General features: G+C 52.8%; 7 protein-coding genes across 7 annotated transcripts; 4 read left to right on the forward strand and 3 right to left on the reverse strand.

The window, feature by feature from the left end:
• J4E92_009556 (uncharacterized protein) lies at window positions 1-1,940 on the forward strand (the record flags this gene model as incomplete). Its single annotated transcript, XM_051500902.1, has 4 exons — window positions 1-106; window positions 162-357; window positions 410-616; window positions 668-1,940. 4 exons carry the CDS (start codon window positions 1-3, stop codon window positions 1,938-1,940), a joined length of 1,782 nt encoding a protein of 593 aa, XP_051348845.1.
• Window positions 1,941-2,756: 816 nt separating this feature from the next.
• On the forward strand, window positions 2,757-7,135 carry J4E92_009557 (uncharacterized protein; the record flags this gene model as incomplete). The annotated part of the gene is made up of 3 exons (XM_051500903.1): window positions 2,757-2,837; window positions 2,892-3,144; window positions 3,195-7,135. 3 exons carry the CDS (start codon window positions 2,757-2,759, stop codon window positions 7,133-7,135), a joined length of 4,275 nt encoding a protein of 1,424 aa, XP_051348846.1.
• Window positions 7,136-11,741: 4,606 nt separating this feature from the next.
• On the reverse strand, window positions 11,742-12,972 carry J4E92_009558 (uncharacterized protein; the record flags this gene model as incomplete). Its single annotated transcript, XM_051500904.1, has 2 exons — window positions 11,742-12,918; window positions 12,968-12,972. The coding sequence occupies 2 exons, from the start codon at window positions 12,970-12,972 to the stop codon at window positions 11,742-11,744; spliced, it is 1,182 nt and encodes a 393-aa protein (XP_051348847.1).
• A 4,870-nt stretch (window positions 12,973-17,842) lies between these two features.
• J4E92_009559 (uncharacterized protein) lies at window positions 17,843-18,770 on the forward strand (the record flags this gene model as incomplete). The annotated part of the gene is made up of 2 exons (XM_051500905.1): window positions 17,843-18,553; window positions 18,603-18,770. 2 exons carry the CDS (start codon window positions 17,843-17,845, stop codon window positions 18,768-18,770), a joined length of 879 nt encoding a protein of 292 aa, XP_051348848.1.
• A 1,869-nt stretch (window positions 18,771-20,639) lies between these two features.
• Window positions 20,640-22,052, forward strand: J4E92_009560 (uncharacterized protein; the record flags this gene model as incomplete). Its single annotated transcript, XM_051500906.1, has 1 exon — window positions 20,640-22,052. The coding sequence occupies one exon, from the start codon at window positions 20,640-20,642 to the stop codon at window positions 22,050-22,052; it is 1,413 nt and encodes a 470-aa protein (XP_051348849.1).
• A 301-nt stretch (window positions 22,053-22,353) lies between these two features.
• Window positions 22,354-23,403, reverse strand: J4E92_009561 (uncharacterized protein; the record flags this gene model as incomplete). The annotated part of the gene is made up of 1 exon (XM_051500907.1): window positions 22,354-23,403. One exon carries the CDS (start codon window positions 23,401-23,403, stop codon window positions 22,354-22,356), a length of 1,050 nt encoding a protein of 349 aa, XP_051348850.1.
• A 316-nt stretch (window positions 23,404-23,719) lies between these two features.
• J4E92_009562 (uncharacterized protein) lies at window positions 23,720-24,724 on the reverse strand (the record flags this gene model as incomplete). The annotated part of the gene is made up of 2 exons (XM_051500908.1): window positions 23,720-24,601; window positions 24,659-24,724. The coding sequence occupies 2 exons, from the start codon at window positions 24,722-24,724 to the stop codon at window positions 23,720-23,722; spliced, it is 948 nt and encodes a 315-aa protein (XP_051348851.1).
• Window positions 24,725-25,382: the final 658 nt, after the last annotated feature.

The following is a 25,382-nucleotide window of genomic DNA, read 5'->3' on the forward strand; positions in this document are numbered from 1 at the left end:
ATGGGTCGCTTCACATTATTCGCTCCGCTCCTGCTGGTGACCAATGGTGTCTTGGGCGCCAAATGGATTGGTGAGGTCAAGAAGGTGGATGGCGTTGACTACCAGTGTAAGCAAACCCGCTCTTCGATTCATTGGAATGTATGCTAATTATTGGACCCCAGGCAAATGCTACTCCGACAACTCCTGCTGGCCGACCAACAAAGACTGGTCGAAGCTCAACCAGACCGTCTCGGGCGCACTCCAGCTCGCCATCCCACCAGGCGCTGTTTGCTACACCAACTTCGGAAACGGAACTAGCGTCTACGATGCGGCGAAGTGTGCGGATACTCAAGCCAACTGGGCAAATGAGCAATGGCTGTATGAGCAACTTTCTTGGGGAACACAAGTGACGATGCTAACGCAATGTTAGAACTGACCATCCTATCGCCGAGCTCTGGCCGTTCAAAACCAACAACACTTGCATGCCGACGGACGACCCCTCGGGTAGTTGCACACAAGGCATGTACGGAAAGTACGTCATCATGGCGACTACAAGGGAACAGATCAAAGCGGGTGTGGACTTTGCTCGAGAGCGCAACCTTCGTTTGATCATTCGTAACACTGGTCACGACTTCATGTAAGACAATCTCTTGTCTCTTGAAGCACGACAGAACTGACGGAAGTACAGGGGCCGTTCCACAGGATACGGTTCACTCATCATCAACACCCACAGCTTCAGAGACGTCAAGTTCCTGAAGAAGTACACCGGACCTGGAGACTGGAAGGGCACTGCAGCTATTGTCGGCGCTGGTGTCCAGGGCCGCGAGCTATTCCGACAGTGCTTCAACCAGAGTCCCAAGGTAGTCATCGTTGGAGGAGAGTGCCCAACCGTTGGCTGGGGCGGTGGCTACATCCAAGGAGGCGGCCACGGCCCACTGACCGGTATCTACGGCATGGGCGCCGACAACGTCCTCTCCTTCGACGCCATCACCGCCGAGGGCAAATACGTAACCGCCAACGCGAAAGAAAACTCCGACCTCTTCTGGGCTCTCAAGGGCGGCGGCCCCAGCTCCTTCGCCGTCGTCGTCGCCATCACCGTCAAGACCTTCCCTGAGGTCCCCACCGCCGGCACTATCCTCAACATCAACTCCACCCACACCAACGACACCGAGCTGTTTGCCAAGGGCGTCCACATCTTCCACAACCTCGCCAACCACTACAGCTCGCACGGCATGTTCGTCTACTTCGAAGTAGGCCCCGGCCCGCAACGCCTCCACATCGCGCCCTTTGTCGGCCCCAAGATGAACAAAGAACAGCTTGAGACAGTCATGGCACCCCTCTACTCACAACTCGACGCCGCCGGCGTCCCCTACGACACCCACACCAAAGCCTTCCCCACATTCTTCGAATTCTACATCGACATGTTCGAAGACGAGCCCCCGAACCAACAATCCATCGTCGGCGGCCGTCTCTTCACTCAGTCCGACATCACGGCCCATGGCGACGAAATCGCAGATGCGCTTATCTACGCCGCGATGCCTGAACCCACGCAACTCGGCTTCAACGTCGGGCACATTGTTAACCCCGGTCGCGCCTATCCCGTCGTCGATAACGCGATTCACCCGACCTGGCGCAACGCCAGTTCCTTCGTTATCACGAATGTGCTTATGACGGGGACGGAGCCGTGGGAGGTTAAAAAGGAACGCGAGAACTTCAATACGAATGTGCTGGGGAAGAGGCTGAGGGATGTGAGTCCCAATGGGGCGAGTTATGTGAACGAGGGGGATTTGAATGAGCCTAACTGGCAAGAAGCGTATTGGGGGAGCAACTATGCGCGTTTGTTGAAGATTAGGCAGAAGTGGGATCCGGAGGGTGTGTTCTACACGGAGACGACGCCGGGGACGGAGAATTGGAGTGTGCTGGATTATGGGACGAAACTTTGTAAGAAGTCGTCTAAGTAGATTTAAGCGTTCTTCCCTCTTTTAATAGATCGACTTTTTCCGATACCCATTCTTATCGCTCGACTTGAAAATGCGATGATGCGCACTTGATTGCTTGTCGTTGTGCAAGTGTTGTGTGAGAGGCCCTTGAAACCGCCCCTCATAAGCCGGAAGATGAGAGGTGACACATTAAGATCTACCCAGGCAATGCCTGTCATATAGTAGTGCTTATGAATGATCGCCTTCGGTCGCTTTTACCTGCCGGCAGTGCGCGTACCGTGTGGCCACATCTCAGCCACAGCAGTGGCGCAAGGGCAGCGACAACGCGCTTTCAGATGGGAGCATGAATATTTGCATAGCTGGATATGCGTCAAAAGCAGGTTTCCAAGTCTCAAACGCGTCCAACAGTGTTTCCCTACTGTTTGGTGCCAACGTGGCGTGGTGAGACAAAGCTGGGGAAGGGCGGGAGCGATGACGAAAGAGTCGCGTCGAGCGCTAGCCACTCCCAGCTAGCAGCAATCACCATCACAAGCCAATGGGTCTGGCGACGCTGCTATCAGCCATCATCCCAATTGTTTGCGAACCTTCTGCTATCACCCGCCTGTCTGTGTGCCAGCCTCGCCGCTCGCATCACTTCCGCTCCTTGCGCAACCGCCGTAAACATCCCCACCGCTGCGCCAACGCCGTCGCCATCCATCGCATTCCGAACCATCGCACCAGGCTCCTATTCACGACTACAACGCCTCCGACGCCTACACCTGATCGCGCGACTAATTCGCCTGGTCACATGCTCTGCGCATGCCGAGATACCCCCAGAGCCTCGTTAATGTCGATTGAATGCCTCCCGTGCTGAATCCCTTCTTACGGGCCTTCTTCCGTAGTGCACTCCCCAGCCAGTGCCAGCCAGCCCAGCACCACGTACGACACCTGCGAGTATAGGGGAGACCCAAGTACTAACATTGTTTGATATAGGTTCTACTCGTCCCGACCACCGAGGTCCTCCTCACATCGCGCGACAAAGAATCAAACACCTCGTACATCGACCTCAGCGGCTCCGAAGACTTCCTCGCAAGCCATGTGCTGCGCGTCCCGGGTGGAGTGGGGCCGAACAATCATGTCAAGGACTCTGGTAGTTTCAGGGAGACGCGGGGGAAGGCGAAGCAGTTTACAACCGCGAATGGCCGGACGGTGATAGTCAAGGACGCTTTCATTTACAGCAACAAAGGTGCGCAGACATGGATCGCAGGAGGGGATGACGTCTGGATGCTAATCGAGACGCAGGCTTCAAGACACTCAACCAAGCGCAGCTCTTGAGCGACACCATATTCTACCCCGACTCCTTCGATGCGCAGCCTTGGCTCGTATACTTCATATCGCGACCCCTCATAGGCACCTTCGATGCGAACCCCATAATACCCGCTACACTAGGACCGCGACAAGATGTGAGTCCAGTTGCAGGACCGTCGGGCGCAGCGGGCCCGCCTGGAGGTGCCAGCTCGTCGATGCCGCGGAAGAAGGAGGTCAAGTCGTTCAGTGACCTGTTAAACCATTTCCCCATGATCGCGCGCCAGATGCAACCCGGTCTGGAGAGACTGTTCAGAGAGTTTGGCAAGGAGCTAGAGAAGCCCTTGCCAGCGACACCATCACAGAGATCGCGGCGCTCGTCCATGAGTTCACGGCGACGCGGATCGGTATCCTCAGCAGAGACAACGCCTTTGTCCTTGCATAGCAGCATGTCTCACGGCCCGAATGGCTTTGTGTCGAATCTAGAAATCAGCGACGAGGAGGACCAGATGCGAAGATCGCTAGAGACGGCAGTAACAGCGGCTATTGACCTCTTCCAGATGGTGGACAAGCAGCAGCTGTCATTACTGGGCGCGACAACCGACTTGACTGGCCCAATTGTTGAGCGCATGATCGAGCGATACATTGCGGAGCAAGTACACCACACCATTCTCTTCCCACGGATACAAGAGATACGGCTTCTGGAAGATAAGGACCTCGAGCGCCGCACACGACAGATGGTGGATATCGACATATCGCAAGTCGGAATCGACATTGGCCATGGTCGCAAGGGCAAGCAAGAGCTAGCCATACGGCTTTCGAAGGCTGTTGACATGTTCAAGAAGATGGGCGTCGCAGGCAGTCCGCAAGAGATGTTGGAGATACTCCTGGGAGTACAGAAGCACATAACAATGCCGGACGAATCGCAGGCGAGGACTATGACAAACGGAGAGCAAATATCGGAGAAGCAAGATCATCTTCTCACTATCAACGCTGATACACTCGTTTCGTTATTGCTCATAGTAGTAATAAGGGCGCCAGTACGACATCTGCAGGCGCGGCTTTCGTACATGCGGCACTTCATCTTCATCGATGATGTCGAGAGTGGAGAGATGGGCTATGCGCTCAGCACCTTCGAGGCTGTCCTCTCATACCTCACTACAGATTCGGGCGGCCTGCGAAGAGCAAGTCGGCGAAACAGGGCATTGTGGCAGGCCACGAAATCTGGTGATCTTGCGACAATGCAAGGGATACTGGAGCCCGATAGATCTTTCAACGCCGATGTCGACAGCTTCTCAGACGGTAGCCAAACCCCACCCAGATATCGCCCAGTCAGATTTGCTGCAAGTTTATCAGATCTGCATTCCGTAGCAGGCACGACCTTGAACGGTGACGACGACTTCTCGTTACGACCGCGAAGTCCATCTCGCGGAAGGAGTGCGCATGAAGATGGCCCTTTGGCGCACATCTTCCCCTTCCAGCGCGCGGAAACACCACCACTACCCGGCAGACCGAAGATGAAGAAAAAAGTTTCTATCACGGATACGAGGAGTATGTCAAGTGGCTCGGCACGATCGTATCATTCACGGACTACCCTCGACTCCCGTGTCAGCGCCATCGAAGGCGATGTTTCGATAGAAAAGCTGACCATGACTCAAGGACCAGATGGCGAGTCAGTACTGATGATGGCGATCGAGAATAGACAGGACAAGGCCCTCCAATACCTGCTCAGTCTTACTGAGTACTACACCCCCTCTCTCGTCTTCGAGGACTACAACAATGAAGGCACCAATCTGCTGAGTGCAGCCATCCAACTGGGCCACGCCAGAACCACGGACACAATCCTCAACTACATTTTGGATAACAGTCCGAGCCCTCAGGCACTGCAAGAATATCTTTCAAAACCAGATGCAAAGGGTAGATGCGTAGCGCATTATCTCTTCAATCAGCCTCGACTTATCGACCGCATTGGACATCTCCTTCCTTGGCGGCTGAAGGACAAGAACGGCCAAACACCAGTGTTCGCTTTATGTAGATCGTATGATCACGACGAGTACCATGATATGGTCGACAAGGCACTACTTGCCGCAACGCAAGATCAAGATGATGGACAACCGCTACACCTCGATGAGCACGTCGACAACAAGGGCAACAGTCTGCTTCACATCATCACTGACCCTCAGCTAGCCGCAAAGCTACTGTACCGCTGCGATTCGGACGCCAACGCAACGAACGATCGACAATTTACACCACTCATGGTAGCTAGTAAATACGGTCGAACAGATATGGTACGGGTGCTCTTCCAAGACCCAAGAGTAGACCTATCTTACAGGGACGCTCGTGGTCTCACCGCTGTAGAGCTCGCTAAGGACGACGATGTTCGGAACCGTATCGACGACTTGGTGCTCTTGTCGAATGAAGCCGGTCCGGATGGCCGTACGACTACTGTTGTTCGGTCTTTCTTCGTCGAAGACGGAACAGTACGCCTAGTGCTAAAGTCAGGAGCGCCAAACGACAACAAAACGATCACCGTCACTACATGTCGTAGGTCATCACAGGACTTCGAGAACCTTGCGAAATGGCTCGCACAAGAACACCCCGCTTCATGGCTACCCGCCATCCAGAATCTAGCATCACCATATCTGATACCCTCTCGACCATCGCGCTCAATCTTACGCGACATGCAACTCCGCCTCGACGCCTTCCTCAAAATCCTCCTCCGCCACCCCACATTCTCCACCCACGAAATGGTCTGGGAGTTCTTCCTCGTCCCCGACATCGACTCCTCGATGCTCGCCGAGCGCTCAGCCCGCAAAGCCGAACTCCGCGTCGAGCGCCTCCGCGAAGAATACGCGCCCATCTACGACGTGCGCGAAGTCGAACTCTTCGTCCAGCACATGCGCGAAAACGTGCGCGCCCTACACCACGCCTCGCGCTCCGTCCTGCGTCGCGCAAACAAAGTCCGCTCCGCATCCTCGGACCTCAACGACGCTGCTAAAATCGCTAACACAGCTCTTCACTCCCTTACCTTTCTCCCCGCCAAACACCTCAAAGCGCTAGACCGGTATACCCAGACGCTAAAACAGAGCGACGCATCCCCCATGTCCGGCTTCTACTACTCCATGCACGCCATCTCCAGCACCATAACCGCCATCCTAACCGCGCTCTCCCGCCCCTCCACACTCATAACCTCCATGTCCGCCACACAGAAAGCAATCGATCGCCACAACCTTTCCGTCCGCCGCTCTGACCGCTGGCCCCTCGGTCTTCTCGACGACGCGCGCAGTCGGGTGCAGCGCGACGCCCAGGATAAAATGGATAAGAGTAAGATTGAGCTGGAGGATTTGGGTAGGGAATTGCGGTATACCCAACAGGTTGTTGCGCAGGAGTTGGCGAGTTGGCAGGAGGGGAGGGTGGAGATGGGGAGAGGCGCGTTGAGGGATTTGGCGAGGAGGATGTGTGTGGTTGAGAGGGCGAGGTTGGAGAGTATGAAGAGGGCGGTGAGGGAATTGGGGATTGGAGTGGGGACGAAACCTACGCCCACTTCCCCCTCTGGTCATACGAACGGGTTTCCGAATGGCAGCTTGACGAACGGCTTGCTCGATGGCGTCGGGATGGTTAACGGTACGCTCAACGGTATAAACGCCCCTCACACTCCACTGCCCATGGATCTTTCCGACCCGCTTCTCGCTCAAAGTAGACTATTGGACGATATTACGGATGAGGATGTTGAGGAGGGGCCGGGCGGTGTGGAAGATGTGGCAAGTGAGGGTGTTGTGTTGTCGAATGGTGTGCCGCCTGCTGATGAGTTGGTGGCGGAGCTGGATATTGATGGGGAGATGGTGTCTACGGAGGATGGGGATGTGGGTGGGCATGGGGTTGGGGTTGGGATTGGGGAAGTAGGTGATGGGAAGGGAAAGGGTGCGGATTGAGATGGGGGTTTGAACATGTATCCGATTCGATTTTTCTACTTCTTCTTCACTTCTTTACTTCACCTTCTGTTTTTCTTCCTCTTTTCTCGATCCGTGGATGTTCGCTTTTACTGGGCTTTAGATGGCTGGGTCGCATGTCATGATATCGCATGAATGAGTACATGAGGGATTCAGCTCAGCGATGGCGTTTGTCAAGTGCGTTGCAACAGCGACTAGAGAGAGGGGGGTTAATAGTAATATCTCTTCTCTTGTCTACATCGGTGTCTTCTACTGCAGTCTCTCCGTGAAGGTAGAAGCTAGTTTAACTGTCTTCGTCTAAAAAACATAAACTGACGTCTGCACGTATAGCCCAAACCGCAATCTGTGGCATATCTCGTGGCCTCTTGCTAGCGCGATTTCTATTGGGATTCTTGTCCTCGACGTAGCGAAATGGAACAGAGTTCGAGATAGCCAGATTGAGTGCACAGTCTGTTTGATTTGATCTATTGGCCGTGCCTTTTGCCATGGGCCCCTTTACTCGCTGTCTCACTAGTCTAGATTGCCACCGCGCTGCTGCGTCGCTCTCGATCTCGCTCTTGCTTTTCAAAATTGGATCAGACATCCGCTTGTCTCGTTGCAAACATGGGGGCTACGAGGATGGGGGTTTCGAAGATGGGGTGCAGGGGGGTGGCAGGTTACATCAGTGACATACTGGCATCATACGAGGGTGCTAGATCGGGACTCGAAAACCGCGGAAGTAGCAGCTATGCTACTTCTTAGTTTTGGGGGCCGTTTCAATATAGGAGACTCTAGAGCTGTCTGTCCCCTTCCCACGGAGGCGGATGCAGTCGTCACGAAGGAGATGTTGGTGGCTTGACGATCATGCCGCGGGTGATCTCTGTTCCAAGCCAAAGCACGCGTTCTCAAAACGGGAAGCCGGCATGACATCGGTTACCGTGGAGGTGGTATCCCGCTTTCTCCTGTATATCGGGACTCGCGTAGTCGATGGATAGCGTGGGCCTGCGCCATGCAGCCCTTCTCATTTCAAATACTTGAGTGGGGTGAAGGTGAATCTGCAGGTGGTTTGTAGGATTTGCCGCGGCGTTTGTAGCGGGATGCTCGTAGGCAGGTGGCTGAATGTTGGTGTTACGCAGCAGCATTTTACTCTCTTTATGGAAGTTCAGTGGGAAAGTGGGGTGTTGAATGCATGTTCAGCGGCATGCTCCGGTACACACGTGGTTGATTAAGAGGCCTGGTAACTTCATATAGGCTGTTGTAGAGTACACCCTGCTGGTAGTGCGTGATACACCTTAGCGGCACCCAACGTACTGGCATCAAGTCGATACCACTTCCGTCATTCAAGCACGTCCACGGTATCGGGCTAGATGACATCCTTCACTTCATCCGTCGGGACAATCTGAAACTGCGCCTCGTGCGTACATGGTATCCACCCAATGAGATAGTGTACAGGCGACAGAATCGAGATAAATCCCCGCAGCAGAACCACGCGATTCACAAGCATATGCACAGTATATGTTCATGCGTATACGACAGCGGCGTAGGAGCTTGGATATGTTGTTTCGTAGAACCCGAGTGTATAGTGGGTAGCCAATCCCATGCCGAGAGGTCATTTGATATATGCTAATGTCAAGGATAAGATGTTGTGTAAACATGTTGACCTTCTAGAAGCCTGATGGAAGGCGCAATTCTGCCGGAGCGTGGATCGGTGTTGGACGTCGATGGCTTGCAGATAGTGTGAGCAGGTATACCGGGTGCATGAGCTGGATGCCGGTGATTGCGGATACACTGGGTGCAGAAAGGGTGCTAGAAGTCGCCGAGCTACTAGAATTTGTCGGCGATGAATAGGCGAGGTGAGTGCATGTAGGACTTGACGATCAACGCCAGTACCAAACCGATTGAGGCATGAGGAAGAGACTGATACCTTTTTGAGCTAACATCACGTGGAAACGGCTACTGATCTGATGGCAGTAGACGGAGTTGGCAGCAGAAAGACATTCCTCGGTGGCTTTGTCGGTGCGTCACCGAGATAAAGAATGCGGCCGCTTCTGCGGCCACCACTTTAGCAACACCATCAGTTCGTGGTGCATTCAGTGCTTTCGATAGCTAATTACCTGCCGCATGTAGAGCTTTCTATTATCCTCGTCGTCGATACCTGAGGAGAGCAGAACGCGACGAACCTTGCCACACTGATCGGTGTTGCGGCAAGTAGTGGCGTTGAGACATGTGCGCTTATGTAACCTTGGAGATAGGCTGCTCCCTTGTAACGATCTTGCCCTGCCTACTGCTCACCGATGCCCTGTCTGACCGTTGGAACGGCTTTCGCACCACCGGCGTACGAGCAGCCACATGGCTCAAATTGCGGTGACTTCAGTGTAACTTCACACGCACGACTGACGAAAGTATGTCTGTAGTAGTCTTACGTGTAAAGGAGCCCAGACTAGAATAACTAGACGCGCGATACGTGTTCGGGTTCAGCAGGGAAGATAGCGTACGTATGTGGTGTGCAAGTTACGTCGTCATGCAGAGTGATAAGGAAGCCTTTTCTCCTCGTCCAATGAGATTGCCGAATGAGAGATGCGATCGAAATGGGGTGATCAGAGTATCTGCCTTCCTCCGTGGCATCAGCATGTTAGACCGGAGCTTTGGGGTCGTTAGCAAAGTATCGATATTTGCTTAGCCACCTTCCTAGATTTAGTCGTGTAAATTGACCCATTTCAAGCCTGGTCTATCGTGTCGTGTGGGTACAGAACCCATCTATAGAACCGTTGGTTCGCCATCCTTCCCGCCATGCCGACATCCTACACATGCAATTAATCTAATTTGGCCAATGAGCATCCAAGCAGAACGCCTTGCCCAGCTAGTTGTGGTAAGACTAGCCTTTCCACGTACCGAAGAAGGCAGTGTCCGCACCGCTTTTGGGGCGGTTCAGAACGTGTTGTGGGGTGCCGGTACAATGGTCGTCCAAGGCTGAGGTGAGAGAGAGTGTAGATCGTGCGACGCGTAATGATGTTTTCTCATCGTAGAGTCGATAGCTTGGTGTATCTGGTAATCTAATGTTAGGCGCTCTTTCCTGTCGGTAGATGTGCGCGTGGCTATGCGCGCACGCGGCGGCATCGGCCCGCCGCGACTGTCCCGCACCGATCACAATCGGCCCGCAAAAGCTTGCCTTCAAGCTCCACCCATCCACCAGAGCGCTTCCGGATCACAATGACTTGTCTCTTAGGCCATGTTCTGTTCGAACGCGAATCACTGCGCCCCTCGCAAGATGGACTGTTGAACAGCTGACCTGCCTCAGCACTAGATCGCCCTGCAAATGTGTCAGCGCTACACACTACCGGGTACAGGAACGGCCCCGCTAATCCTTGCTATCCTGCGATCCGCACACTTCCACACTTCCCCGCCTTCCCTATTGGCAAAAGCATGTGAGTATCCAGTAAGGCTATGTTCGGCTATGATTAGTGTGCGTATGTGGCGCGTAAACTCCCACGCATCCTGCAGAAGCTGTAGTTTGGAGCGGGTGTTCGGCGAGACACGATGATGTTCGGCGAGGAGCGCGGACAGGTATCGTTCGTGGCATGTTTACATGTAGCGCCATCGCAATGAGGAGGGCCTGGTCATCTTTTGTGAAAGGAGGCTAGAGGCAATTTCTTCGAGATGATGGTGATAGCTGTTCGGCATCAGGGCGACTGACTGGCCGAATTGACGAGTCTGAGAACTCACATTCCTGCCATCATCACGCACGTTCGCATCGTGGGCGACCAACAGCCAATCGCCTCTTCGGCGAATTGCCCTCATAGTTATGACTGCCCATCATTCCCTCGATCGTCCTCTATTCGATCTGGCGAAGTGCGAGCGGAAACTTACCTTGTCATTTCAAGCGCCTGGCGCAGTAATTCACAAACCTGAGCAGTTAGCATAGCCTGTTTTGATCCCATGCGCATACTTAGAAGGCGGGCCCGGCCTATGGGTAAAGCTCTCGCAAGCGACATGCAACCAATCTGCCCGATTTCTGGACGTTGGGGGCGTTTTGCTGCCAATGGCATGCGCACAATAGCGGTAATGCTGCATTGCGGCACGTTTTGCTGCAGTTGTAACACTATAGCGTGCAGATTCGTAAAGGATCCCCGCTTGAGGTTGGTGTCGAGAAGACGGCCTGGTTCTGGACTCTGTGCCCCGGTAACGGAGGCAAGCTCGCTGTGGTTTGGTGCTTGGAATCATACGAGGTAGAGAACAGTTGAATTGGGTATGAAGAAGCGAGACGCAGAAATAAGGTAGCTAGAAATGGGTATAGATAGCGAACTCGGGTTAGCTGTGCTTCTCTGTACTGGATACGAAGATAGGGTTCATGATAAGTAATATATTACAACTGCACCAGTGAGAATGTGGTGATGGTAGAGTAAATTTGCTGCGATGTATCGTCCGAGATCGATCTGTAAGTTGGCAATTGTTGGTATATACAGGTTGTGGAATGAGCGGGCGGAAGTAAACGTATGCTTCAAGTTGACGCAGCTAGAGGAAGGTGTGCGTCGCTCACACACACTGAAACGGGATTATCGTGCAGCTTTAGACAAGGAAAAGAAGCTCCTCAAGGACGAATTAACGGAAGCTACACCGTATGGACACGCAGACGACCCTGTGTTCGTGATGCCATCTGACGCTTGACGTTTTCCGGAGCGACCGACATGGTGATCTTGAAAGTATCGCGGACGCGAGTTCGAAGCGAAGCCTCCATAGCTACATACACACCACAATCAATGCCTGTCTCGGCTGTGTTGGCAAGGTGGCAGTAGCGCTCGGAAAACTTGTCGACAAGCTTCTCAATCCTGCAGAGTTCGGCAAGGATGAGGTTGGTTTGATAGACCTGTTCGTGCTCAGAGTCCAAGGCACCGCGCAAATTCTGCTGGTACGACAGTGTCTTCATGTACGTTTCGATAGAATAGCTATCGCCTTGCAGATCGCCACCTGCCATCGCTTGATACCAGGAAAGTATCTTCATGATGGCCAGGTTGACTGTAGCTGAGAAGTGGGGATTTGATGAGCAGTCGCAACTCAAGAGTGTGTAAAGGTTGTCGACGGCGGCTATGTTGGTTGGGAGTACAGATCCTGATGCGGGAAGACCGTCGAGCGAACTGAAGTCACCACCAGTAGACTGGTTCTCAGGTGGGACATACAAGCTGCAAAGAATTTGGAACGCGAACTGAGTACAGTCATGCCTCAGGAGAATGTTGGAATCGGGTGGTGTCGGTAAAGGCGCCGATGCCATGGGGGGTGGAGAAGCCATGATCTTTTCCTGCTGTGCATCATGCGAGACAGGCATACCAAGAAACTGATGACTGATAGCCGCCGGGGTCTGAGTCCGCTCCAGCGATGTGACCATGTCAGGCTGACTAGAGATGCTAGTCGACCGAACGTGAACGTGTCCATGGAAATCCGTGGATGGCGGAGCATACTGTGGTACTGGAGCAAACATCTCTGTGTTGTTTGCATACATCATCTGGTCATCGTTTGGCCAGGCGTTGACGCGCGAGTTTACACCTTCGGAGCCCACGGAAGAGTGACTACTACTGAACGTGTCGCCGATGAACGCGTCTTGATAGTGGTACTCTGGAGTGCGGGGACCGAAGTAAAAGGGATCTGTCGGTTCTGGAGAGCTTTCATACTTGTATAATGCGGCGCGTGGAAGTAGATCCATTCTAGCTCCAAGAGGGACGTAAGAGCCCGCTGGTGAGATCTCGCGCTTGATGGAACCGTCAAGATTCCTGTTCTTACGTGGCTTTCCAAGTCTGTAAACGCGTAAGCTCGAATGCTGGGCTGGACACAAAGCTGATATACCTCATGGAGGGTGAGTAGTTGCAACAGATACTCATGGTGCCGCATCGGTGACATATTGGTCTGACTTTGTCGCACTTGACCTTGCATCGGGGTTAGGGACTGTTGCCAATTCGATGAAAGGGTAGATCGCGTACCTTAGCACGAGAGCAAGCGTCACAGGAAGCTCTCATCTTGCGAGGCTTTTGTTCCCCATGCGAACCAGTCGATAAGAAGGTGATACCTGGCCCAACGACCATGTCTTCGGTAGGAGGTGATTGTGGTGGGCACGGTGCGAGAGCTTGAGTCGAAGGCTGAAACATTGTGTTGTGTGATGTTGTGAACGTGGGATGGAGTGCGGAAGTAGACATGGAGAAGCACATGTTATATAGAATGATGGGCGATCAGATAGCTCCAGTCTGAACCAGGTTTGATGTAAGAACGATGGTGGTTGGATCCACTCCATTGTAGGCGTATCCGCGATGCAGGTGGCTGCTAGACTAGGCGTCGAGCTGATGCTTGGCTCTGCATGAACAGGGAATAATGCACCCATCGCGCCGGAAGTGCCTTGAATGGAAACATGGGGGCTGAAGGCTTACAGGCGAACATACATGCTTCATCAAGCCTAGCGTATACCGGGTAGCCCGCAAACCAAATATGCGTGTCGTTGAGCGCCAATTCTGTTTGAAAATCCTCCCGAGGGACATTGAACTGTGTGTGCACCAAGGTGCCAGAGAAGCGAGTCGTGCGCATCTCGTGGTAGTGGCTCTCCAATGATGAAGCAATCGCATGCTCAAAGCTATCCCCTATGCAGAGGTGGCTATGACAATAGATACCGTGCCACACAGTCGGTATTCGATGAGGCTCGGTGACCTGAGCCTGCGGTCGCGGGCAGATGAGTTGACCGCATTGGATAGATTGACCCTCCACGAAGGTCTTAACGTTCCACCTGTTCGGGGAGGTCTTCATGTCTTGCAGCAACACTGGTTCAGGGTCGCGGCGCCAGGCCTCCCAGTCATCGACCCCTGCGAATCATCTGCGGAAGGTCTCTCCCTACGTGACTGACACAATGGACGCGTGGGGTTTTCCTAGATGACCTACGTAGTTCGGCTCTGCTGCACGAAAGAACAACGCTAATCGATTTTGTTACGGTGCGAACCAAGCCTCGCATGCTTGATCTGGTGACGTGTCGGTAAGATACCCGATGTACAGATACACAATAGCGTATTAAGCAGCATTCGGTATAGTTTAGGGCTGGATCCACGTAGGACAGGTAGAACTCTACCTTCAACTTGGCTGGATGGCGATTGACATAGCCTGGGATAACGGTTGCATGCTGCAAATAAACCAGGGCACTCTTAGACTGAACGTGATCTTGAAACCCGTAGACCCATCAGATTCCTCGGTTCGCGCAGGTGTATCGGGAAGAACTGTCTGGCCGACGCAGAGGTATGGCGGGCCGATCATCAACCAACACTCGCCTGTGCACTCCGCAGCTGCCCGCCTCGTGACACCTTGGTTTTCAGGCTACTGATCTTGTGCGACCACGTTGTCGAGAAATAGTACTCATCGAGGCGTCGCAGACTGGTGCTACCCCAGGCACGCTCAGCCTCGGGCATAATAAAAGAAAGCCAAGGCGTGAGCCACACAGTCGCGTCAAGGCTGCAGTGTGGGCGATGCAGTGCTAGCAGAGGCATCATGACGCTCTAACGCAAAAAGTCATAAGTCGGCAAATGTGTATTTCCCAGAAGATGGGGGGCCAGAGCCTGCATAGCGACAGGTATTGAGCTGTGTTGGGGCGCAGACGTGGGTGAAAGTGTGTGAACTCCACCTGGCACCTGGGCAGCTTCGGGAACGGCACGCCACTAGCCGCCCGCGCTAGCGATCAAATCAGCATAGCGTGCCGGGCATTAGCCGTCCCCATCGTTCTTCCCCTATCTCAATGGCAGATATGCGCCGAACGACCTGGAAAGCATCGCAATCTACAGTGCCTCTTACCATATGCGAAATATCCACTTCTGTTCAGGAACACTTCCCAAGCATGCAATACCGAGCTAGGTGGTGTAGCGGCGGATACAAGGCGGACCCCGACTACAAACCGCTTTGCATGTTCAACTGCATTCATACTGAAGGCTGAAACACGCACTACCTCCCTGAGTAGAAGGCTCACCCTGTACGATGACGGCAAGATTCCGAGGCTAGAGCATGTCACTATTAAGCGACCTGCAATGCGGCTATGAGCGCATGATCCTATCCAACACGACCGGCTGTCGAAATCCAGACCTCAACCCGGACAAGGGCATGGGGAGCACTGGTATCAACAAAAGAGAGGCTCGAGATTGGGTTCTGTGGCGTCGAAATCGGGGAGCGAAGAGACCGAAGCACAGCCGATGATACCATCTGGAAACGTCTTGGGTGGAACACGTTCCATTCGATGCTACTGTTCACTGGCCTGTTGTTCGTCGGAAGGAATGCTGTTCTGGTGACCGTACTTTGGCATCATGTTTCATCATCCACTGCACGTACTCATCGCGCGCTGTTGCCCCTTCTTTTCACGCCACCGACAAATACGAGACTCTTGATCCAGTCGTCCCCCCGGTTTGCTGTGTGGTCGACACATCAACTTGCGGCACGGGTACGCGTATCACGTTCCTTCGGGAAAGTAGGCTAAAAGCGTCCATATTGCTTCAAGTCTAACGGCTACCGAACATGAGGTTGGACATTCCAGCAGTACCAATTCATTTGCCTCGACCTGCATCCTTGAACAAGGAATATAGTATGGGTATCGTAAGGCACAGACTCGATGCACAACGGTTGATAGCGTCGCGAATTATGCGGCCCTGTCCCAAGAGGTAGCTTCATGCATAAGCACTCGAAAAACAGTAACAGTCACGTCGTGGTCGTTACGAAGCAAGCCGGAAAAGACACGTTTCCTGCTGGAAGATCCTTCGTACTGCTTCGTCGTGTCTAGAACGTCGTCTCTGCGTGTGGAGGCGGGCGCGCTCGGTGTTGAATGGACAACGTGCCATGATAAGATGGTGCTATCCATCCATGGGGTAGCCATTGTTCGCAATATTTGTAAACATTCGCACCTCCTGCAACTTTTCATAGCATCTGGAAGCAATTGCAGACGTAGAGGCCTTTCTGAATGTTAGCGTCGAAATCTTCGGTAAGTCACTGGTCGACGACGATTGGCTCAACGACAGCCGGGCTACCTCAAGCTGTACCTTACCTACGGCATCGTCATTATGTCACTGCTGAAACCTGATTGGACTCGATGTCATTTATTCACTGTCGTAATCCATGATGGTCAGAAGAAAAGAAGAGAAAGCTAGGTCAACAGCAGTATCAACATGTTCTTTCTTTGAGCAACTTCTGCTTTGACCTTTACAACATCCTCAATACCTACAGATCAGATCAGACCATCCTTCATACACTCCCTGGAGTTATTCCATCAGCGCTACTCTCCATTTAAGAGATCGATGCAAGAATTGCGTCGCGCCAGCACGAGCGCCATGAGATGACATGTTGCGCTGCTCGGGAGGCTGGGCGTAAGGACCTCGGGAGATCGGGAACCTTGGAAGAAAGGGATGTGGAACTGGCGTCCCCTATCACTTCACTGAGTCGATCTCAATTCGTCCCTCATCGCTTTTTACTCATGCTTGACGACGTCCGCGACAGCAAAAGGACTTTAACAAGTCGCAGTGCATGAACAGCGTCGCGACGTCATATGCAGGGGTGGGTGCGCTATCGCTCAATGTGGCCTACCTTCGGAGTTTCGCCGACCGCGGAATATCTCGAATTTCCCCATCCTCATTTCTCCACGGAGATTTACCCCTGCGACCATCCAGCCCGCACCTTATAGTTATCAGGAGCCACAACACATCCGATGACATCTCTTGACGAACTTCCAGACGCTTCATATGGTGATGTGAATGTGCCTGATGACACCACCAGGTCGAACGCACCTGTCACAAAAAGAGCCTGCGATGCCTGCAAACGTCGCAAAGTCAGGGTGAGACATTGAACGCACATGCAACGGGAAGAAAGTACTTCTAGAAACTTCGCTAACACCGTCAGTGCGATGCGATATCTACACCATGTTCAAATTGCCATATCTCTCGATTGGAGTGTGTGTACACCATAGCACCTCAGAAGAGAGGACCAAAGCGCAAACGAGATGCGACCACGCAACCGACCTTCAGAATTTCTGATCATGGATCGATGTCAGCTACAGGGGGCCAGGCGCACCAACGCGATATCTGCTCTGGCAATACCACAATTCAAGCGCAAACCCCGACAATTTCGTCAAGAGGCGCTTCTTCGAATGCGGCGAGACGCTCACAGTCCTCACCTCACGTGCAACTACAGACAGGGCTTGCGCCCCATATTATTGCGGATCAGTTGATCACCTTGTATATGCATTACCTCTTTCCTATAGCACCCACTGTTCACGAACCGTCCATTCGCGCCATGGTGCCCCTCTTGGAAGGTGATGGAGCCCACGGCGTTCTCAGTCCTTCATCAACATCGCAATCACTATGTCTCGATTTTGGAGATGTTGCGTCATTACGCAACCGCACACTCCTGACAGCGATTTGTGCGTGCACGGCTCTCATGCTACCTGCGTCCGTTTTCCCGATGCGGGAAGAGATTGGACGTCAATTCCTTACAGCATCACGCGAGACGCTGAAGCTACATCAAGATTACGGTTTGTGAAACGTTCTCAACGTTCTGGACGTAGACTTTGGCTGACCTGACATAAATTTTGAAGACATCGAGCAGCCCGACTATACCGCTTTGGTGACGAGATTCTACCATGCCAACGCCTTGCGTGCTATCGGAAAGACGCGGTTATCCTGGCACATACTAGGGGAAGCTATACACCTGACACAAGAAATGCGGCTCTACGAAGAATCTTCATTCCAGAATCTTGACCCAGTGGAGGAACATCTGTTGAAGAACATCTTCTGGCAGATCCATGCTGTCGACAGGTCCGCATCCATCCTAATCAGTCGTCCAATATCGCTTCATCGCCTTTGTGTAGGAGCTAAAATCACCACATCTTACTGGCGCCGTCCGTCATCCGATGCGCCTCTGCTGGACTACTCGACCACTCCAAACGCTCTCGATATAGAGAGCATGGTCAGCCAGGGATTTGATCTCTGCCAAGACCTGTGGACGAAAGCATCCGACATAATCATCAAGTTCGACACTTTGGATGTTTGGAACGAAGGAATTACGGATGGCTCTGCGTTGGTTGGCCCTCAACACACGATAGTCATCACTGACTACCTCGAGTTCATCGGCATGATCGATCACTTCCGATTTGATGTCAAGGTGCCAGACACCACGAATGCATCTGATCCAGCAACCATGGCCAGGATTCAACGAGCTTTTGATATCCAAAGAGTAAATCTATGTGTCACCTACTACTGTCTGAAGCTAGTGCTGCTCCAGAGATTCTACGATGGTGGAGTGGCTGAGCACTTAGGCGTTCCTGGCCGGGCATACGGGATTGCGTTGAGAAAGATCGATGTTGCTAGTGACATGGTCCGCATACTATCAGAAGCATCCTTCGAGTCCCTTCAAGTGAATGGAGAGCCTTGCGTAGGTTTACTTTATGTTCGTCCAAGCAGTATCACTGACAGCATGGCAGGTGCAAATGATTCGACGCATGGGAGCGACTCTACTCAACATTGTACAAGAGACCGATAACACATCCCTGAAGGAACGTGCGAAATCATTGTTCCTCACCCTCTTGGATGTGCTATCTAGACTGGATTCTCGCGTCTCCCAGGAGCTCGACTACAATCGCGGCTTTTAGACTACTCGGCAATATGGTCCAGACGTACTGTCAGTGTGAAGCGCAAGTTCACGCTTTTGAAGCGTTCGATATGCGACGTACCCTCGGATCGTATTTCGCCCTCCCTTTGTACTGCCACCTTTTGTGCAATGGTACAAACTCGCAATTTCGCTCGTTAAACTTCCAAAGAGCCACCATGGCTTTCACATGCTGTCCGTGAAACATCAGCTATACATGAGACTCGGGAAGGTGTAACGTGCCCATGGCGGCCATCAGCACTGGGAGCGGTAGTTGAGGAAGGGCGAGCGCGCGACATCCCCAGTCAGTTCTAATGTATGAATCACCATAGCCGGCGTGTACGCAAGACCATTGGCCGGCAACGATCATGGCATCCTAGCAGGAGTAGTGTTGTCGCCCAACCTACGAAACAAGGCCAATTAATCCACCACCAAGTCAAACACATACCCCGCAGATTGTCGGATATGATTTCCGCAACACATACGGAAGCGAGCGACTGCCCAAAGCCGTATCCAGTGCGCCGATGAGCTTTTCGCATGAAAGCAGCACACTGTAGCTGTCGAGACCCTGGAAGAAGATTCCATCAATACAATACAAACGACCAAGAAAGGCTACCTTGTGACGACCGATCTTGTCTGCGACACAGTCATCGTCAAATGCAGCCATGAAGATACCGACACTTATCGCAGCATTAGGTACTTGCCGATCGAATGCGCTTGTCTCAACGGCGCCGTTAGCTGTCGTTCGATTCGAATGATCCAAGGATGCGGGAATAGGGATGATGCTGCCGACCAAAGCAAGCTCGAAACCATAGTTGATCGGAAGCGGGAAGATGAGAAAACATCCGTCCCGAAATAGTCGACCCACCGATCCGAGAGAAACCCGAAGAAACATCTACCAAGCAAACGTTCGCTTTCGCTGCCCAAGATCGCGAAGACCTAGGCTTTCATGATAACGTTTGTGATCCCTGGTCCGTATTGGTGCGTTTTTGTCGTGGGCAGTCTCCTCATCCGACCCCTCCAACATTAAGCATCATCAGTGCGGTAACGAAAAGCCAGAAAGAAAAAATCGCTCGCAACCTCAATAATGCGCTAGAAGTACATGGAAACGTCGTTGCAGTCGCGATACTTATACTCGCGTCGCGGAGCCACCTACTCGTCTGCACTCGCATCAGCGTTCGACGTAGCCTAGAATTCCTCCACGGCGAAATGGCGACCCCCGAATCATGCATACGCGCTACTTACGATTTGTCAACTGCCGGGGATAGTGGCTCGCGGATTACAGCCGAATGGGCGGTGGAGCGAGCGACTCCGTTACGGTTTTGGTATAGCGCTCCATATTTCTCCGTGGTGAAACGGAGGCGCAAAACACGGGACGCAGATTTCTCCATGGAGTAATACAGCACGACAGAGTGGGATTCCAACTTAAGGCAGTAGCAATCCAACCCGACACCGAACACCGAATCCACTTTGCTATCAAGCCCGCAATTGGTAATTCTCTCCGATCGGAACCGCTCGACGCGACTCAGTCCACGTCGCGTCATCCTCCGAACTTTGCAAACCTCTCGATCGCTGTCTCGCTGTCTCACTGTGCACACTGAAAGCCTGAAGCATGTTCCGGAATCCCATTATACCTGGCTTCGCTCCTGATCCATCTGTCGTCCTTGTGAACGGAATCTACTATCTCGCAACTTCTTCTTTTCATCTATTCCCAGGTATCCCGATATATGCATCAACAAATCTGCAAGACTGGAAACACATTGGTTCGTTTCTGTGCGCATACTGCGAAGACGTGGGCATCGGCTGAAGCGTTCTAGGAAACGCAATCAATAGATCCTCACAACTCGACTTGAGCAATGCTGTCACGACCGCCATGCCGCTTGATGACGGCAATGTCATGGTAGCATCCGGAGGCCTATTCGCACCCACAATTCGTTATCACGACGGCGTCTTTTACATCGTCTGTACAAACTGCTATCCCGAAAGCAACAACTGGCGAACAGACAATTTCCTAATTCACACAAGAGACATCTGGTCGGATGTCTGGAGCGATGCGATACCCTTTGAGTTCTACGGCATTTACCCTTCTCTCTATTTCGATGACGATAATCGCGCCTACATCCAAGGCTCATGGATGATGAACCGCATAAGGGAGCCTACTTGCACGATCAAGCAATTTGAGATCGATGTGAATACCGGACAAGCCTTATCTGAGACCCGAGAAATCTTGGGTGCCTTTCCAGATGGCGATGCCGAAGGCCCCCACATCTACAAGAAGGATAGCTGGTATTACTTACTTGTAGCACAAGGCAGAACGTTCGCACACCACATGCTATCAATGGCACGCTCGAGAGATATATGGGGCCCGTATGAGCGGTGTCCGCATAATCCTGTACTGACAGCAGATGGCACGAACGAGTATGTGCAGAATATCGGCCACGGTGAGATCTTCCAAGACGTGAATGGTGAATGGTGGGCGGCAGTTTTAGGAGTACGGGGAGACCAGGAGTCCGCACCGATGGGTCGCGAGACCTTTCTCACAACAGTCGAGTGGCAGCAGGACGAATGGCCCACGATAGAGCAGCCACAGATGTCGTTCAGCACACCGCGCACAGTGCAGATGGGTTTCGCCGCTGCACAGTTGCTCAAGAACGTCCGGCAACTCAAGCCTCACATCGACGACGTATACCTGCACAAGCCCTTGCGACGGCCCTACAAGAAAGCTTCCTCAATAACCCTCACACCCACGACCTCGAGCCTCTCCGCCGCATCAGCACCCCTAGCTCTCCTCGCCCGCCGCCAACGAAGCATAACAACCATCGCAACAGCCACCGTCCTCCTCGACAACGAAGCCACCCACTCCAACGCCATCGGCGGCCTAACCATCTACAAAGACCCCCTCCGCCACGCCAGCATCTCCGTCTGCCTCTCCACCCGCCTCATCCACGTCCACTTCGTCGACGCATCCAAAGACTACGAATACACCGCCTCCTACCCCGAACCCGTTTCCCGTTCTTCCACCGCCGTTGACCTCCGCATCATAGCCGCAGAAGAGCGGTATGCCCTCGAGTTCCGCGACCCGGAAAGAGATAGGCGGTGGAATCAGGTTGATGTCGTGGATACGAGGATGTTGAGTGCGAGGGACTTTACGGGCACGGTTATGGGTATTTTTGCGCTGACGGATGGGAATGCGACGCCGAGTGTTAGTCCGAGGGATGGCTGTGATAGTGGGAGTGATGTTACGGATCAGAAGGTTACGTTTCGGGATTTCGAGGTCAGGCGGTAGATGGACGACGAATGGATGCAGGAATAGTAATCAGCATATCAGGCGTGGCGCAGGGATGGGCAGTGGAGTTTTTCTTTTCTTGCGGAGGCGTTGGTCGTATGGAAGGGTGTTTCCTTATCTTGCGTGGTTTGGGAGCTGATGCTGGCGTTCTGGGTGTTATTAAAGGTGTCATGGGTGATTAGGTTGGAGGGACTACATTGGGTTGGTCTGGCACATCGAAGCTTTTGCAGGGTTATATCGGTAATGTTATAATGTGTTGCATGAAGGAATAATCTTTTCATATACAGCTTGCTATACAAATCTACTTGGAGTGCGCTTGTTGGAGTAGTGCTTTGACTCGCTTGCCTGCTTGACTGAATAGACCTGTCTTTGGCTTGACGTGATCGCCTGATACTATATCCGTATCTCCCGTTCCGTTCGATTTCGTCATTGTCATGTCTGACTTCACTTCATCGTCTTTCCCTCCCTCCTTCTGCTTCAAAACTTGACCCACATCCAAAACCTCCCACCTATCCCCCCTCTGCTCAACAACCACCGTCTTAACTCCCCTCCCCCTTCCACCACTTCCCGCTATCCCCCCATAACCCTTTTGATTCGACACAACCAACATATCCGTCCCTTCATCCCGAAACGCACAACTGTAATGCGTATGACCGTATGCCCATACTTTCACAGCCGATGAAGTCCAACATATCTCTGTCGACAAATCAGACACGAAACCAGAGTTCATCGTACTAGCCGCATGTCTCGGGTCAGTCGCGCGGGGATCGGTGGTAGGGCAGTGATGTGTCGCTATGATGACGCTCCGATGCGGTTCGTTCTCTTGGATTTGATGGACTTGCGTGTTCAACCACTCTAGGTCTCGGGTGTGCTCTGTGCAGCTTCTCTCCACCGTCCAGTCCTGTATACCGCGCTCTTCATTATAATCCGTCATTCTAGATCCGACTTCAGCGGCCTGCTCAGGTCGGATGTCGCTCCAGAGCGTACAGCCTAGTATTGTCACGTTTTCGTTGAGATCGTAGCGGTCGCGGAAGAGGAGACGGAAGCGACCACCGAAGTCTTGTTTTGCGGTGTTTTCAAAGTCTCGCATGCGTTCGACGGCATGCTCAAGAGTTGTTTGGTAAGCTTCGTGGTTGCCGAGGACGTAGAATATGCGGCAGCCGCGGTTTTGGTCGAGGAGATTGCGGAGGAATGTGAAAAGACCTTCGTGTCGGACTAGGCCTATGTCTCCGAGTAGGAGTAGTGCGCTGCCAGTGACCTTGAGGTTGATGTGTGAGTATTGTGGGTTGTTCATGGGAGTCTCCAAGTGGAGGTCGGAGACGATTTGGAGTTGGGGCGCGAAGAAAGCCATGATGGGGTGTTATGTGCTGATTAGGAGTGCGAGCGAGGTGCTCTTGTATAAATACATAAAATGCGCTAGGAAGTATCTGGTATCTTGGTTGTGGGGTTCTTTGGTAACCAATCGATAACTAGTCAATCGTGTACATCATCGCAGGTACGACGCATGATATAACAACAAACTTCCGCCTACTTGCACTTGCAATTAAGAAACATGCATCACGTAGATAACGAGGAGAGCCTTGTATTTGCAAATCTCTGTTGCAGGGTATCTATACAAAATTTACGCGATCCAGAACGCCAGTAAACCTCAGCTCCACTCCCTACCTCTACTTCCTAAACAAACTCGTCGCACTCCCCGCCAGCGGATTAGGCTGAAACTCCATATCATTCCCGCCCGCAAACAGCGGCACACTATCATCATCAACCCTACTCCTCGGTTTGAGCTCCTCGCCCCTAGCAATCTCAATCGTGCTAATGACGGGCAGCGCCAACAACAGCAACGGCAGCAGTTGACCAAAACTCCAGTTCCCTTCACTGGGCCCAACAAGATGCACAGACTCAGGTGGATGACCAAAAGCCTGGGATTCAAGAACGACGCGCACGGTCGCGCCGACGCCCATGGCGAGACAAGCGAAGAGACCAACGACCTGGACGGTCTTGAGCCATTTGGGATTGGAGCGGTTGTGGAGGTACCATGTTGCGAAGCCGAAGGTAATGACTTGTCCTGCGATTACGGCGATGGTGCCTGCGATGGAAAGCGCGGCGTTTCCACTCGTGCCTTTGCTTTCCACCTCCCACACACATGCGATCGGCAGTCTTGGCTCCATATCTTTCATGACCGTCTGCAGAATGAACACCCCGCTCAAAATGCCCAGGAACATGTTCACTAACATGAGTATCTGTCTGATCCACCGCAGCACCCAGTCCCTCTTGAAATCGTTTACGAGTGCGAGTAACGTAGCAAGGTTTGTGGCGGTAGATAGCAGAGATAGGAGCCAGATGATGAAGAAGTGGTATGGCACCATCGTTTTCATCTTTGCTAGCCCGACGGATTGGATGCCGATACCCGTTAGGATCTGTTGGTCGGAGAAGGACTGGAGGAGCTTTCGCGAAATGGGAGCCGAGGTGGATTTTCGCAGGCCGAGCAGGATGATGGTAGCGGAGAGGAGGATGGAGAGGATGTTGGTTATTATGAAAGAGAGGAGGGTCTGTGAGGTTCGGAGTTAGTTGGGGGGAGAGAGTCGAATTGGGGTGGGGGGACGTACGCCTGCGCCTGCTACTCCCGCGTCGGTGTTTGTCGTCTCGGGGACGGTGGAGCAATTGAACGCCATAGTGGTGTCTTCTCTCTTCTCTGTTCGGGTGGTTGTGGTGCTGTCGAAGGAGTGTAAGCGCGTCAGGCCAGCATGCGCAAAGTCGTGTTGTGGTGTCGCGAAGTCCAAATCGCAGTCGCAAAGTCGCAAATGCGCGCAACAAACAGAACGACGTTAAAGAAAAAGTCTCGACTCGCCGCGCAAGTTCACCAGGAAAGCAACAAGAAACAGACAGCGGAAGTGAAAGTAACAGAAAGCAAGAACCTCAGCACAGCCTCACGCAATGTCATCATACCCTACCAGGATCCCTCCCTCCATCGCATCTCCCATCTAATTTAAGGCATGTAGGCGAATGCGCCTTTCCCATAACCATCCACCATCCCAGGGGTAAAAAGATCGACAGCGTGAAACAAGGCGGCACTGCCGGCCAATAGCCGATCTTTGCCCGTTGACATCTGTGGCGTAAGCGCGCAATCTGCGACAGGTGCTGGGCCAGTTAGAGATGCGGGGTAGGGTTTTCCATGGATGGACGATGGTGGTGGGTCATGCGTTGAGGGAAAGTTGGTGAGAGGGAAGTGGAGTTTGGAGGTGTTTTTGGGCACGAGGGCGCTTGCGCAGGGGAGAAGTGGAAGTGCAGGAAGGGTCCGCCGGCGTGGCGCGTAGCGTGGTGGCGGATGTT

Source organism: Alternaria infectoria, assembly GCF_024043175.1.
Source record: "Alternaria infectoria strain BMP 0036 chromosome Unknown scaffold_25, whole genome shotgun sequence".
Lineage (NCBI taxonomy): Eukaryota > Fungi > Ascomycota > Dothideomycetes > Pleosporales > Pleosporaceae > Alternaria > Alternaria infectoria.